Raw genomic sequence first — 14658 nt, 5'->3', positions numbered from 1 at the left:
GGGAAAGAGGGGGCTCTGAGTGGTAGGGAATTGAAAGAGAACTCTCCACATCCAGATTTTTGAGATTTTTCCAAAAATTTGTCTGTTTAAATAGGAGAAACAGACACATCAGATTGTGTTAATCTGTCCTGTGATACTTTCAGGGGAAACAGTGACAGCGTTTGTTTTTTGTTTGTTTGTGTTTTTTCTTTCTTTCTTTCTTTCTTTCTTTCTTTCTTTCTTTCTTTCTTTCTTTCTTTCTTTCTTTTTCTTAAGAGATTTTTGCTATAGGGCTATAGGGTGCATGTGCTCACCAGAGAGACAGAAAGCTAGAAATTACCCCTCCCCCCCAAGGAGAGATGGCCATGCTGAAATCCCTTGTCCTCCATTCTCTTCTCAAGATTTTGGGCATGCATCTACACATGCCTAGCGTGAGTCTAGGACTCAAACTACGTGGCAGTCCAACGATGTATATTATACCATCTGCTGGTCCCAGTGACAGTGTTTTTATCCTGAGAACTAATCAATGTGAGGATTCACTCCCCTGCCCCCAAGTAGGAAAATAGAGTCTGCCAAGGGGAGAGAAGGGTGGTGGGAAGAAGGAAAGGGAGGAATCCACAGGTTCAGTATTTGGGTTGCCGCAAGAGCAGCATGTTCCAGATTCTGAATCTCACAGTGCACACATTAGTCAGTCATTCATCACTTGCGAAATATAAAAGCTTAATTGTATCAGGTTTTACAGCTCAGAGGGGATTAGGATAAAAGCTGTATTTAAAATATGATGTGTCGCTCTCTGTCCCCTGCAGCTGATAGAACCGTTAAAATTCAGATTTGATTGGAGTACTTAATGCCTGGGTGACTTGGGGAGCTCTGGTCACATCTTCCTGGGCTGTGCTATAGGGCAGGAGCTCTGTCCCCAGGTGCATGTGCAAGAATGGATGCTACTATGCTGATTCAAGATGATGCAGGGGGATTCTCTATCACCTTATCTACCTACATGCACTCCATACCCCTAACAATTCTGAAAATTCTGCTCTCATTCCAAGTCACTTTGCATGCACAAATATTTAAACAGAAGCTACTTGAGGAAACTTAGCACTTAAGATGGCCTAGAGAAAGCTGGGCCTCTTGCCCAATGAAAACTCTAACTAGTTTAACTTGAGTTCTGTAAAGCCATTCGTTTCTAGAGAAAGACATCTGAATTTGAATACGGAGCAGGAGAAGCCAGGCAAACCCAATTGTTACATGATAGATTTTTTGAGCCTGCCTTCAGAAATGAGTATTTTAAGTGAATTTATGGAGAAGCTCAAAACTCATCTTTAAAAACGACTTTCCTTTCCTAGTACTGGCCTTATTCATCTAGTTATCTTGGGAGTATGGTAATTAGGGCTGAACCTATATGAACACAGATGTCAATACAATATTGATGATTTTTTTTACTATAAGTACCTAGAAGGTGACTAGTGCTAGCGAATAAGCCAGTTACCATAAAATCTGCTGGAATTCTTAATGGCAGATTCTGGAGGCAGTGGCAGATCTAGAATTCTCTACAGAGGAGTCAGAGAGGGAGTCGAGTAGGAAATGGGGTGCAGGGCCAGCAGATGGGCCTAGTGGTTATGTCCCTGAACTCCCACATGATCAACCATGGTTTGAGTCCCAAACCTGGTTTCTTGAAAATCATGCCAGGTGCATGTGTGTGCGTGCCCAAGATTCCAGGAAGAGAATGGAGGAGAAGGGATTGCGGCATGGCCATCCCCCTTGTGGGGTGATTTCTCATTTTCCCCTCTCATTGTCTCTGTTTCTCTTTCTCTCTTTGGCAAGCAAGCACATGCATCCTAAGGCAAAAACCTCTGAAAGAAAACAATAGAAAACAGGATGGTACTAGGACCTGATTCAGCCCTGGGTAGTCATAACAAACACATTAGTTCTCCTTACATTTTTGTTTCTGATTAATAATAATAGGAAAGCTCTCTGAAAATGCATTTTTCACACTTTAAGACAATGCTAATTGTCCATACGAAGAATGTCATTATGTTTAAATTTGAGTTTCCCGAGTGGGCTAGTGGAGATATTGTGTGTGTGTCTATGTATGAATGTGTTTGTGTTCTAGGGTGGGAATATTCTAAAGCCTTCCAACTTGACCCTCTATCAGAGCTATGGAGACTAGAGTCTTAATAACATGTTACGTCTTGAACATTTAAATTATCACTATTTTCTTGTGCTAAGTCTTACAAATCTTGATTATTTGAATCTTCTTTAACTAGATGTTTCCATTTTGATAACCTATCATTTTAAGTCAAGGCCCCTGAATGTGATTTTTTCCCCCCTTCTAGCCCCCTGATCCTAAAGACCTGGTTTCTAATGTGCAAAGTTTGCATCCACATCCACTCTGATTATGCATGTTAGCCTGAAGCCTCTGGATGGTTGGGCAGAGGTTGGTGCTTTGGGATGGAGCCTGGTCTGGGGGGCAGGATGAGAGTTTCTCCTCCCTCTTCATCCACCCCAGTTGTGGGGTGAGTCATCTTGAACAGCTTCAGATCTCATCTTAGCATTCTCTTCCTGAACGCATCAGAAGGTGCAAACTCTGACAGGCTTCCATGCTTAATTCACATCAGCAAGTCGTCTTTCCATTCAAGGGGGCTGATTTAATGGCAAGAACGATTTATTTCCCTCTGGGTAGGTAGAAACAGTTGGACTCTAATTCTTAAGAGCCTTTGTTCAGGAACATCTGGGTTGAAACTACTGTAGTTAACAGATGATGCTGGCCATAAAAAAAAAAAAAGGCTTTGTGTAATGTCATCAAATTTGGTAGACCTCTTCTTAATAATTATCAAGAAAGCAATCTAACTTATTACAACAGTTTTATTGCAGATTGCTGGTTTAAGACCTTTTTATGACAAGTGGCATTTTTTTTTTCTTGAAAAAAGAAGTGATTTCTATTGCCTTGTAATTATTTTGGTAACCAGCTACAACTCCCTGCATTGGACATATTGGGACATTTTATTTTAGAAGCTAAGAATTAAATTCTTACTAGCTTATGGCTGATTTTATTCTAGTTATCACATTGTGAAGATTTCCTTACTTCTTGCACCTTAACTCACTCTAACGTGCTTCTTTTTTTTTTTTCTTTTTTTTTGGAGAGGTTTTCGCTATAGGGCGTGTGCGCTCGCCAGACAGACAGAGACATAGAGACAGAAAGCGAGAAATCACCCCCCAGGGGGATGGTCACGCCGCAATCCCTTCTCCTCCCTTCTCCTCTCGGGATCTTGGGCACGCACGCACATGAGCCCGGCGTGAGATTTAAGCCACCGGGTCCGAGACGCGAACCGCGGTCGACTACGTGGGAGTCCAGCGACATAGCCATTACGCTAACTGCTGGTTCCCCCTAACGTGCTTCTTGATCCCATACAAGTTTTATATACTTTGAAACATCACAGTCTGAGTAAAGCCAAATGCATGATTATAAGAATTAGATGGCTAAGCCCATTTTTCTTTACCAAAAATGCTGTTGAATGATGCAAGTAAATATTTAACCTCAGGACAACAATTCTGGATAGTCCAATGCATGTTCTTAGGCTTGTACTCTTTATGACAAAATCTCTAGAGGGTCCCAAGGATACATTGAACTGGATTTGCATTTTGGCCTAGTGGATTGAAGGTACAAATTCGATTCTTAGAGCATATTACTACTATTATCTCCTTCGACATCCTTCTTTTCAATCTATTTGTTTCTTACAGGCAAGACGAATTAAGAAATACATTGTTTCCTGATCCTATACTCACTTACAGGCTTTACTCTGTCTGGATTTTCCTCACTCGCCACATTATCTCTTCTCCATCATCCCGTAAACTTATGAGATACTGCTCCTCACTCACTTCTGTATTTCTTTGTTTATTCTGCCTTTATTGGAAGCGTACTATTTGCCCTTTGCAAAATTCGAGTGCAAATCGTGGTTTGTTTAAGATTTGTATTTTGCCAATAGCCAGAGGATACCTGTTAGAACAGGGATTAAAAATGTACATGCGTGTCTTCATGCTGTGGCAGAAATGCAAGGATCTGAAGATACACAAGTAGAGAGAGCAACTGTAGACCTGAGACTGTGCAGGGGATGAAGGCAGGAGAGGGACTCTGAAGAAAATGTTCATCAGACACAGGCATGCATGTGGACAAGGCAAATAGATTATGGAATGGTATACCACAGCAAAGTAAGAAAAAGTGTGTGTCTGTGTGTGTGTGTGTGTGTGTGTGTGTGTGTATGTGTATTGTCAGAAAAGCCATGATTTTTTTTCTTGCAAAAATGTGTCATGACTTTTCCGAAAACCCATATATATATATATGTACACACACACACACACACACACACATTTCAAAGAAAGCACTAATAGAATAAAAGCCAAAGGTGCACAACATAATATAATACTCTTTTTGGAAAGTGATGAATATGTTAATATCCTTGGTTTGATTATCACATAGTGCATGCATGCTTTAAAAAACTGTATTGTACTCCACAAAGATGTGCAACAATTAAATGTAAATAAGAAATTATAAAATAAAATAAAAAGAATACACACACACATGTGCATACCAACATATATGCCTGTAGGGGGAAGATGGTTAGCAACGAACAGTGAAGGGTAAGGAGATCGAGTGCAATAGAGAGTGGCGGGGACTGTGGCTCATGGAGTACATCCAGCCAGGCAGCTTGGCAGGCAGCTTGACAGCTCCAGTCCCTTTTAGCCATATGGAGTGTGATTCCAGAGTGCCCATATCTGATTTTTCAAGAAACTCTGAAAAGCCAGTTTTTACATGAAATCACCTGTTGGTTTCTATTTCTGGTTTTTAAGAAACATTGTACTCATCAAACAGAATGTTGCCTGCATGTTAAGCTTGTGACTAGCCCTTCATTTCCTCTGATTTTGTGAGACAAAATCTAAGAGGCACACTGCATGGAAACCTGATTTCCACTTCTGGTTTTTCTTTTCTTTTCTCTCTTTTTTAATTTGCTAGAGAGCATGTGCATTCACCAGAAAGACAGAGAAAGAGAGAGAAAGTGAAAAAGTTCTCCCATGGGGGATGATCATGCTGCAATTCCTCTTCTACTTTCCTCTCAGGATTTTGGCACATACACACACATGCCCAAGTGTTTTTCAAGCCATAATGTCTCGGACTCAAACTGTACAATCAGCCCTGTGGGATCCAGCCGCCTTAATCACTATGCCATTGTCACGTACTTTATTTATTTATTTATTTAGTTAGTTTCTTTCTTTTTTTTTTTTTTTTTTTTCTACATAATAGTCATCTGATCTTGAGTCAGTTGCTTTCCTTTCTTTGGACCTCAGCTTTAAAAAAAAACCTCTATATAAAAAGAAAAGGACCAGCCAATCTTGTAAAGCCTCAGTCTGAAAATATATGGTGTGGTGCTGTTTGTATATGTTACTCTGTTTGCGTTATTCTGTCCCTCTTCTCTCTTATCTCCTCTTGGCAGTGAGCAATAGCATGTGTTTGGTCAAAGGGCTTATTAAAAAGAGGCTTCTATAAGGCTGCGTAGAATCACCACAGGCATAACTTTAAAAGTTATGGATTTGAAATTGTAAGAGGACTCAGAGATCTGCCGGTCCACCCCTATAAGGTAGAGGAACGTGCACAAAGGCATGTAGATTTTATTGACTTTCTTATGTTAGGAAGCTCTTTTCTTTCTATATCCATTTGGTAAGTGGTAACAGTAGCTAGGAAGACATAATTCAGCATTACTATGGACTATGTCTTCCCTTCTCAGCAGTAAGATTAAGTCCATAAAAGCAAATAAGATCTTTGATTCCATAAACTATCTGAGTTCCAAATTGGAATGGTCATTGTTCATAGGATATCAGCAAATTAATCTTCGCATGATTCATATTGAGTTAAGATCAGTCTTCTTGATTTTTTTGACATTTAGCTATTATTTACATTAGAAAGTGGTTACTTGAGCTGGTAATTCAGTTCAATAAACATTGCATAAGCTATCTGACTTTTTAAAGATATTTTAAGCTTTAAAAGTAACAGCCCCCTAAAGGGTGCGTGTTCGCTGTGTGCTATGCGATGTAAATTAAGGGTATTTTTCTAGCTACAGCTGAATATGTGTGTTGGTATTTCAGTAAACTGCATAATTAGCACAAAGACCCAGGTCATTGGTGTCTGCTGGCAGGAACAAGAAAACCCAAATAAGGCTGGATCGAAGTGGTCCTTTGAAATCTGATTGTCTGTTGAAGGCAATGCTGGTGAACCACAGTCTCACAGGTAGAAACAAGCAGTTGGTCTCATTCCCCCTAGAAAGCATGAGGCCTTCATCAGCACCTTTCTTGCAAGCAATGTATCCTATGTCTGGCACATCTGATTATGTCACTTTATTTAAAACCAACAAAAAGCCTTCCATTCCACTTAGAATAAACCATAGATTCCTTTGTGGCAAGCTAGAAAGGAACTTGCTCTCACCTGGCTCTTTGACCTCATCACTGTCACTGTTGACTTTGTTTTCAGCTTCAGCCTTCCTGGCTTTATTGCTAAGTCCCCAAATACTCAGAGCTCTTTCCTGCCTCAAAATTGTTGCACTTGATGTTTATGCTCTCTTCTATAAGCCCTTTTCCCATATCCCCTCCTTGCCTGCTCCTTCCCTTGATGCTCGGTGTAGCATTCTCTGCCTCCTCAGAATAATCTTCCTGGACCAACAAAGATGACACACTTCTTCCCAGTGACTCTTTACCCTCTTAGGTTTTATTTTCTGCGTAGTACTTGTCATCATCTGGAAATTCACTTGTATATTTGCTTATTGTGTATCTCTCCCACTACGATAAGAATAAAAGTTTGAATAACAGGGATAATAGCTTCCTCTTAGGGATGTTACGGGGATTATATGGGACTGCCAAGAAAGGACCCACCTCTTGACCAAACACCTCATCCCGTTTATAGTGCTGGCGGTAAATAACTGTCAACTCATTTTGCTATCTATTAGCCCACCAATATTCTATTATCCAAGAAATCCATAAAACATAAGTGATAAATCCCCACTGTAGAAACTTGGAATAGATAATGTCTATAATTTGTTGTTGTTGTTGTTGTTTATGTGAGCTTTCCTTTCTGAGTGTATAAATATATTTTTTCATCTAACTGCATCATGTTGTTTACATTTGTTGATCTTTTATCTCTTTTTAAGTTTTATTTTATTCATGGTAAGGTGTGTGCATATGCACATGAGAAAGAGAGAGAGAAGGGCAGCCTAGACAGAGCCTCATCACACATGAACCCCTTCCTCCAGCTCTCCAGCTCCTCAGAATCATGGGTGCCCATGCATGTACCTGGCATGTTCCGGGTCAGTCTGAGATCTGAAACTGCAGTAGAACATGTTACTTTCAGCACTGCAGTTCAGCTTGCTACTATCTGACCATGGAGGCTGGACCTGATGTCACACCTGATATATTTTTTCAAAAAGTCATTTTGAATGTTACTTAATACCATATTGTTCTGTGTCTTACTTAACGGTGGCTGTATTAATGGACATTTAAGTTGCTTTTAATTTTTCTTATCTGTATAAATAACACTACTCTGAACATCTTTATATTTAAATATTTTCTGTACTTGTTATTTTCTTAGAATTAAAACACAGTAAGTAGGGATCATTTGCACATTGAGCTCTTCTGCATCAGTGTGTCCTTTCACTATGCATTATGGGACATTCTAAACAAGTCCAAAACTCTTCAAGAGGTTGCTGTGGTTGAGGACACAGAGTTTAGACATATGATACAATAGGGAGCATTACTAACAGCCAGTGTAACCTTGACTAAAGGATGAATGATGTCTGAGAATAGAAAGTCAGAGGGCAGCAGTAGCTAGAGAAGACCTACATGGAAGGGTAGATTTGACAGGACCTGGGAGAAGGGTCAAGAGGACAGGAGAAGACGTTCTTGGGGTGGAACTGCATGGGTGAAGGCACAGAGGCAGGAGCAAGCCAGCCTCAAGGCAGTCTGGTCTGTGATCGAGAGCACCAGGCAGATGAGGTGAGACAGCTTGCGTGGAGCCAGGAGTGACAATGCCATAGTCATGTGCTGGGCACTTACACGGAGGCTAAGTATTATTACCATCATTCCAAGCACACAGGGGTCTGCTCGGAACAACAGTATGCGCCATTTGTACAAAAGACCGAAATGGAATCCAAATAACAGGTCCAGCTGCTCCAAATCTCTCCCTCCCCCCTGTAGTTAACATTTTACTACCCAGCCGAGTAACTAATGAATCTGGCCCAGCGTAAATCTCCAGGCACACATCCCTGCTTGGGGTCTGTGTCTAGACATCCAGACCAGAGTGCAATTTGCACTTTGAACATCCAGCTCCTCATCACTTGTGAGAAATCAGGCTTAATGGGGAAGATGGGAGCTGTAGCTTGTACTCCCTCCCTTTGGCACAGGAGTGGTGGAGTAAGGATCCCCTTGGATAATGACTGCATTAGGAGACTGAAAGGTTATAGCAGTGTTTGTTGTGTGGCTCTGGTCATTCAGAAGCACTGACTGGAAGGCTTCTCCATCTCATTGCAGGCTGTGTTTTGTGAAGCTCAAGCTCCTAATGATAGCCATTGAGTACAAGTCCGCCAACCGAGAGAGCCGGTAAGTTTGCAGTGACCCAGGGGCTGACTGACATTTTATGGTGGTGAGAATGCACTCTCGGAATGTTCTGTCCACTTCTTCTTTCTTGCGCATTATTGATTTGCTCGGAACCCAAGGTAGCACCTTTCTGACCCCAGCGTACATTTCAAGGCAAACTCAGCCAGGTTCTAACTCAGAGCAGCGTGGCATCCTAAGCCCCACTGGGAATTCAGTGCTTTCCTAGAAGACAGGGACAAGCCATGCAAGTATTTCTACCTGATTATGTCAACCTGGGCTTTTCACTTCCTAAACATAAAACCAGGTGTAGACAATGCCCTGAAACACCTTCCTACCACTGTCAGCAGAAAGCAGGTAGATTTGGACCTCCTTTACAGCAGGCATGGGGTAAAGCCACGATGGGAGACAGCAGCTCTCTTGATAGCCAGATGACAAGCAGCCTATTGTGTACCATATGTGCTGCTCCCGGTGTAACCGAATTCCAGGTGGCAGAGTATCATCCTCATGTAAATTAGCCAGGAGAGTGGAGCTCAGAGGCAGGAACTCCTTTTATTTATTTATTTTTCACTTAATTATGTGCAAATTAGACTGATGGGGGATTGGGTCTGGCTGAAATAGATAACACCCCAGTCAATATATGCGATCACACTGGAAGAGGGGAGCCTCATGCTAACAGGGAGTTTTGTTGATGAGGACTGTACGCATTACAGATAAACTAGAGATGATTTTTGCTCCTGAATTCTTACCAATAACTTTGTAAGAAAGAGAGTGTGTGGAGAGATGCTCAGGCCTTTGTCCTCCTAAGTGGCATCCATAGTCTCTCCTTCCTAGAGTCCATTGTTTGTTTCTGCAGATACCTGGGTGTAGAGTGCAGGTATCTGCCAGCATGTGCGTTAGTAACTAAGCAGAGTACAGAGCAAAACAGGCAGAGGGTTCCTGCCTCATTCCTTAAGGTGTTTACATTATCTGGACCCAGGAAAGTTAGACTTTCACATGTGTAGTCCATGTCTATAAAATATAAAAGCAAGCCAAACACCAACAAACGCTGGACTATAAGCAAGTCAATTCAATGTTTTCTGTTACCTTCACCCCCAGATCAGATTGCTCACAAAGTCAATTTGATCAAATCTGAAGCTATTTTAAAAGTCCAAATCAACCAAAAGGACAATAAATGGTAGATTTGGAGGCCACCTGTAGAACATGGGCGTACTAGTTAGCACATACGTGTAGAGATATACATTTTTATTTTCCATGTTGGCAAAGTGAAGAATATTATTTGAAAAAAAAGAAGGATGTTCTGGCTGTTTGCTCTTAAACATATAAGGTGGAATTTTCTGAGATTCTGTTTGCCTCTATTTTTGCCAATCCTCACCTGTACCCATAGAGGGGAATTGTGTGTCCTGGGTTTTTGCAAATGATGTTTTTCATGTTGGCAAATCAGTAAATATTTTTGTAACTCAGTGTTCTCTATCACCTTTTGCATTTCTCAAAAAAGGGGTCATGATGCGGGTGACACTGATACAGAACGGTGTTTTTCTTTTTTTGTTTTTAGTTTTACTATAGGGTGTGTTTGCTCACCAGAGAGAGGCAGACAGAAAGAGAGAGAGACTGAGAGAAGAAAAGTGATAAATCACCACTTAGAGGGGATTCCTTCCACTCCACTCTCCTCTTGGGATTTTGGTCAGGCATGTGAATGTGTCCGGTGTGTCTTTTAAGCCTCTGGATCTGGGACTTGAATCATGCAGTGGGCCATGTGGGATCCAGCCGCCTTAACCACCATACCACTTGCTGGCCCTGAATAGTATTTTCAACTATTTTGCAATAACTGACCCTTGACCAGTTTTCTCCCATCTGCCACTTTTTGGTCATGAGGAGAGCAAAGTGCTATTAATGATTCAGTATGACTCCACCATCACTAGTCTAAGAAAACAAACTCAGAGCTATCCCTGAAAATAAAATTATGTCTTTGATGGGCCCTCCAATTGCTTCACAAACATGATAGACTATCAACAAAGCCATGCTTACAGTGTTTAGTCTTTTGTTATTTATTTATTGTCAGAAAAGGGCAAACAAAACAAAACAAACTTATTTGGCTTTGTTTGGGCTTTCTGTGTGCAATTGCCAGCTTTAATCCTCAAATGTGGCTTGGTCTCAAGTGTGCAAGCGCATTGGTTCTTGTGGAAAAAGGTGTATTTGAGGGAATGTGGATCATGCCTTAAGAAAACACGGGACTTTTCAAACACCACACCCATATTAAAAATAAACTATCTGTTGCTTCTTTCTGAGATGAAAATCTTAACTTTTCTTTATTTAAAAATTTCCCATCTCTTCCCCTCACATTTTCTAACTGACCAAGTGTTAAAATTTGGAGAACTCTGCTTCTCCTCTGCAACCTCTGGCCCTCAACCTGTGTTTAACTATCCCCTTTGTTGTTAGTTTCTTCCCATGATACTGTTTTCATGCTTTGCTGAAAACCCTTGTTTTCATGTGCATCCTTCAAATGATTTGAAACAAAGGTTTTATTCCTTCTTCCCTTCTGGTGTCAGTCAATTTATTATCAAATTGTTTGATTTTAAATTCTTTTCTTGTCGTTTTGCAGAAGCCGAAAGCGGTATGCTCTCTTCGTTAACTTTCCTTCCAACCTCCACCCTCTATCTTCACTCTAACCACAGGACTAACCATTTGTCTTGAATTCAAGAAGAGAGAGATTATATATATAAATATATAAATATATTTATATATATACATATATAATCTAATTCCCTTGTCTAGTGTATATATATATATATATAATATATAGTGTGTGTGTGTATATATATATATATATGTATATATATATATATATATACATATATACCCCTCTCCAACTAGAATACATAAAAATTGAAAGTAGCTTATTGAGGTTCTTGTTTGATATGTTGATTCTTTTGGATGACGCACTAACTTCTTTGCAGGAAACCTAAAAAAAAAAAAAGAATGAAAGACACAATCCTGTTTTCAGTTATGGCACCAATGATGAGAACAAATACTATTAAAGTAGAAAAGGAGGACACTTTTCTCTAGCCTTTTGTGTCTGTTTCTGTACTGTCCTGATGTGTCTTGGTGTTCACCAGACTCTAATGCCATCCTGTCTATGTATCACATCCACATTCCCAGTGACTGCCTCCTCCCTGTGTTGTGTTTCCAGGTTGTACAGCAGAGTTCATGTCCTTTTATCCACAAAACAGAGACCAAGCCCTTATACTTCTATTTTTCCCTATGCTTATTTTGGTGATAATATTTTGAGTGTTTTATTTCTTGGGCAGTGCTCAGTAAAGATTTAGAACACTCCTACTAAGTTACCAGATTATCAACTTGAATTACTGAATGAGTATTGTTTATTGGGACAATCTCATGGCTGTTTCCCCTAGCGTTTGGACATATTCTTAATATAAAGGAGCGCCACTTTCACCATGTGACTTCACCCTGTTTTGCTATTGTTTTATGTTGCATGAAGCATGACTAAATCATCATCAATGACTTTTTTTTTTAAACTTTTTGGGTTAATATTTCCAGCTTAGTTTTTCAATAATGTGTTTTCTAGGAGAGTATTGTTGAAAACGTTCTATTGAGATGCCGACTTGTTCGTCTTTTCAAGATTTACTTTTCTCTGTAGTTGTAATCACTGTCATGTGTTTGTGTTTGTAATTGTATATATGTGTGCGTGTGTAGGTGTGTGTGTGTGTGTGTGTGTGTATTTGTCTGGAACTCTTTCCAAAGTCAGATCTGTGATTCTTTTGAGTAGATGTGTATAAATAGAGGTGGCTTCCTGTCAGTTTGGTATTATTGATATGATCCAACTGCAAGAAGTTACTGCAACACTTTGCATCTTCAAAGGTCCACAGTGGTTGCACCTCTGCTGTTGACTTTTGGCTTTTGACTCCCTTATATTGTGGTGAAGGCATGTTGTGATGTAGGCATGACTTGTTCTAAAGTGTACCAGAAAATGATGTGGCTTGCTCCCAGAACAAAGTGCCTAGCGTTATCCTTCTCTAATTATGTCTTTCCCATTCCATGTAGCTAATATTTTCTGTATATGCAAAATATAGTTTCAAGTGCCCTTTCTAAAATTACTGAGCTGATTCATGCCAAACGAGCCCTTGCTGATATTATTGGCAGACCACAGTGGTGGTCACTTGAGTCTGACCACTGGGAGCAATCTTAATTATGCTGTCTCTGTGTAAGTGAACTGGACATAAGCTTATTGAAGCATGATTACACAACTGTGTGTGCTACATATATGTAAAAGTAAGGGTGTGTGAGTCTAGTTCTGTAGGACTCCAGCAGCATATATTTTGAAGCCCAGAAAAAGTGAAAAGTCCTAGAAAGGTGCTCAGATTTGAGATCTGGGGTCTCCTTGAGCTGTGTTTTAACAGCCCACAAACTACAGCGCAGCTGTACTCCCTGAGAGGGGTCACGATTTCTTCAAAGTCCTTATAGTGATTGTATGTGAAATTGTGTGACTAAAGAGGCCTCGTCCCAGTGGTGTGATTTGTCTGGGCACAGCATGAACTGAAGTCCTGGATGGTTCTTATTTGCTTGCTCTGGTTAATGAATTCTCATCAGCTTGCCAAACACAAATATAATGACTATGTTATCAAGTACAAATTATATTCTTATATGAGTTGTGATTTTAATTGTCTGAGGAATGGTACATTGCACCCACCAAAAAATGAAGGGGGAAGAGGAAAAATACACACCTATGTTTATCCAAAATAGGTAAAAGTGTCCTTTAAAACAGTATCTCTTTTGTTTAAATTACCAATCACTGATCATCTCCCAAAATAACAAGCAAGTAAAGTTTGTGATGATTGAGGAAGAGATCACTAGATGTTTCCCAGTTGTTTTGCACAAGTGGGGAAAGGGAATAAGTCATCCTCTCCCACCCCTGGACACTTCCCAATCCTCCAACCTGACCAGGGTTTAACAGGAGATAACCCAGCGAAATGCCATGCATCTTGGGACCTGGTGCTTTTCTCATGGAGGGACCAAAGCAGACATTTCCCTGTTGGACTGAACCCTGCTAACCAGTATAGTTGTGTCTTTCATTTAGAAACACATATTACAGTTTTAAGTGAGTTGTGTTTTCAGTATTGAGATCAATTGGTCTAACTTCCCAGGTGATACACTGTTATGTACTTGAAGATTTGCCTCTGAGAGATTGTTAGCTTATTGGCCAACCTGCTACAAGAGATGTGGCCACTCCTTTGCTGGTCCTGACTGATGAGAATTGCAGCTTGGTCTTTGAAAGAACAGCAGTGACTACTTTTCTCCTTGTTAGAGAGGAAAAGGAAAACTTTTGGAACTGAGACCAATGACATGTTTTTCATTCATTCAAAAAATAATTGCAAAGCACCTATTGTATGCAGGGCTCTTAGTATACTACTATGAGAAACTTAAAAGTAAATAGAGCGTGATCCTGTTTATTTACCCCTCTGTTCAGCTATAGGTTCCTTACAGAAAATGGATGAGTAGACAAAGGAAAAGTTTAGACGTAGCACTGGAGAGCAAATATCCCTGGAGAAGGGCCCTCACCAGCCTTGTGCTTCCAGCTGAGACTAGGTATTTTCATTTGAAATCGGCAAAGCCATAGGAGAGGATAATTTCTGTGATGTTCAAAACGAGGGAAAGTCCAACTCTGCCTAGAAGATGTCTTTATTGGAATTCTGCTCATGGATATATGATCTCCTTTTCTTAGAGATGTGCTTTATTCTTCACATGATACACCTCCAATAGGTTGATGAATTAGATAAAGTTGGAGCCAGAGAACTGATTTAAAGTGACACACAGGGAAGGAGGTGTTGGTAGTCCTGAGGGCAAGACAGACTTAACATTGGATATACTCCTAAAGAGATCAAAGATCTTTGGAAAATTTATGTATTCCCATTAGGAGGTCAATAATAAATCCTAAGTGTAGTAGGCATCTTGCAAAAAAAAATAGTTCTTCTAAAGTCTTTATGTTTTTATATTTTCAAGAAGAGGAGGATTACCACTTTACTTCCACTTTCT

At 40.2% G+C, this 14658-nt stretch overlaps 1 protein-coding gene across 6 annotated transcripts in view; it reads left to right on the top strand.

Annotated features, from left to right (window-relative positions):
* KCNMA1 (potassium calcium-activated channel subfamily M alpha 1) overlaps positions 1–14658 on the top strand; it is an 818234-nt gene that overhangs the window by 649348 nt on the left and 154228 nt on the right. For all 6 annotated transcript variants that reach the window (XM_027774363.1, XM_027774362.1, XM_006154895.3 and 3 more), the window contains exon 16: positions 8545–8613. In XM_027774363.1, the coding sequence (XP_027630164.1) occupies positions 8545–8613 (69 nt within the window). The remainder of the gene's footprint in view (positions 1–8544; positions 8614–14658) is intronic.

The sequence above is a fragment of the Tupaia chinensis genome, unplaced genomic scaffold (assembly GCF_000334495.1).
Source record: "Tupaia chinensis unplaced genomic scaffold, TupChi_1.0 Scaffold000424_1, whole genome shotgun sequence".
Lineage (NCBI taxonomy): Eukaryota > Metazoa > Chordata > Mammalia > Scandentia > Tupaiidae > Tupaia > Tupaia belangeri.
This window is presented reverse-complemented; position numbering and strand designations above follow the sequence as displayed.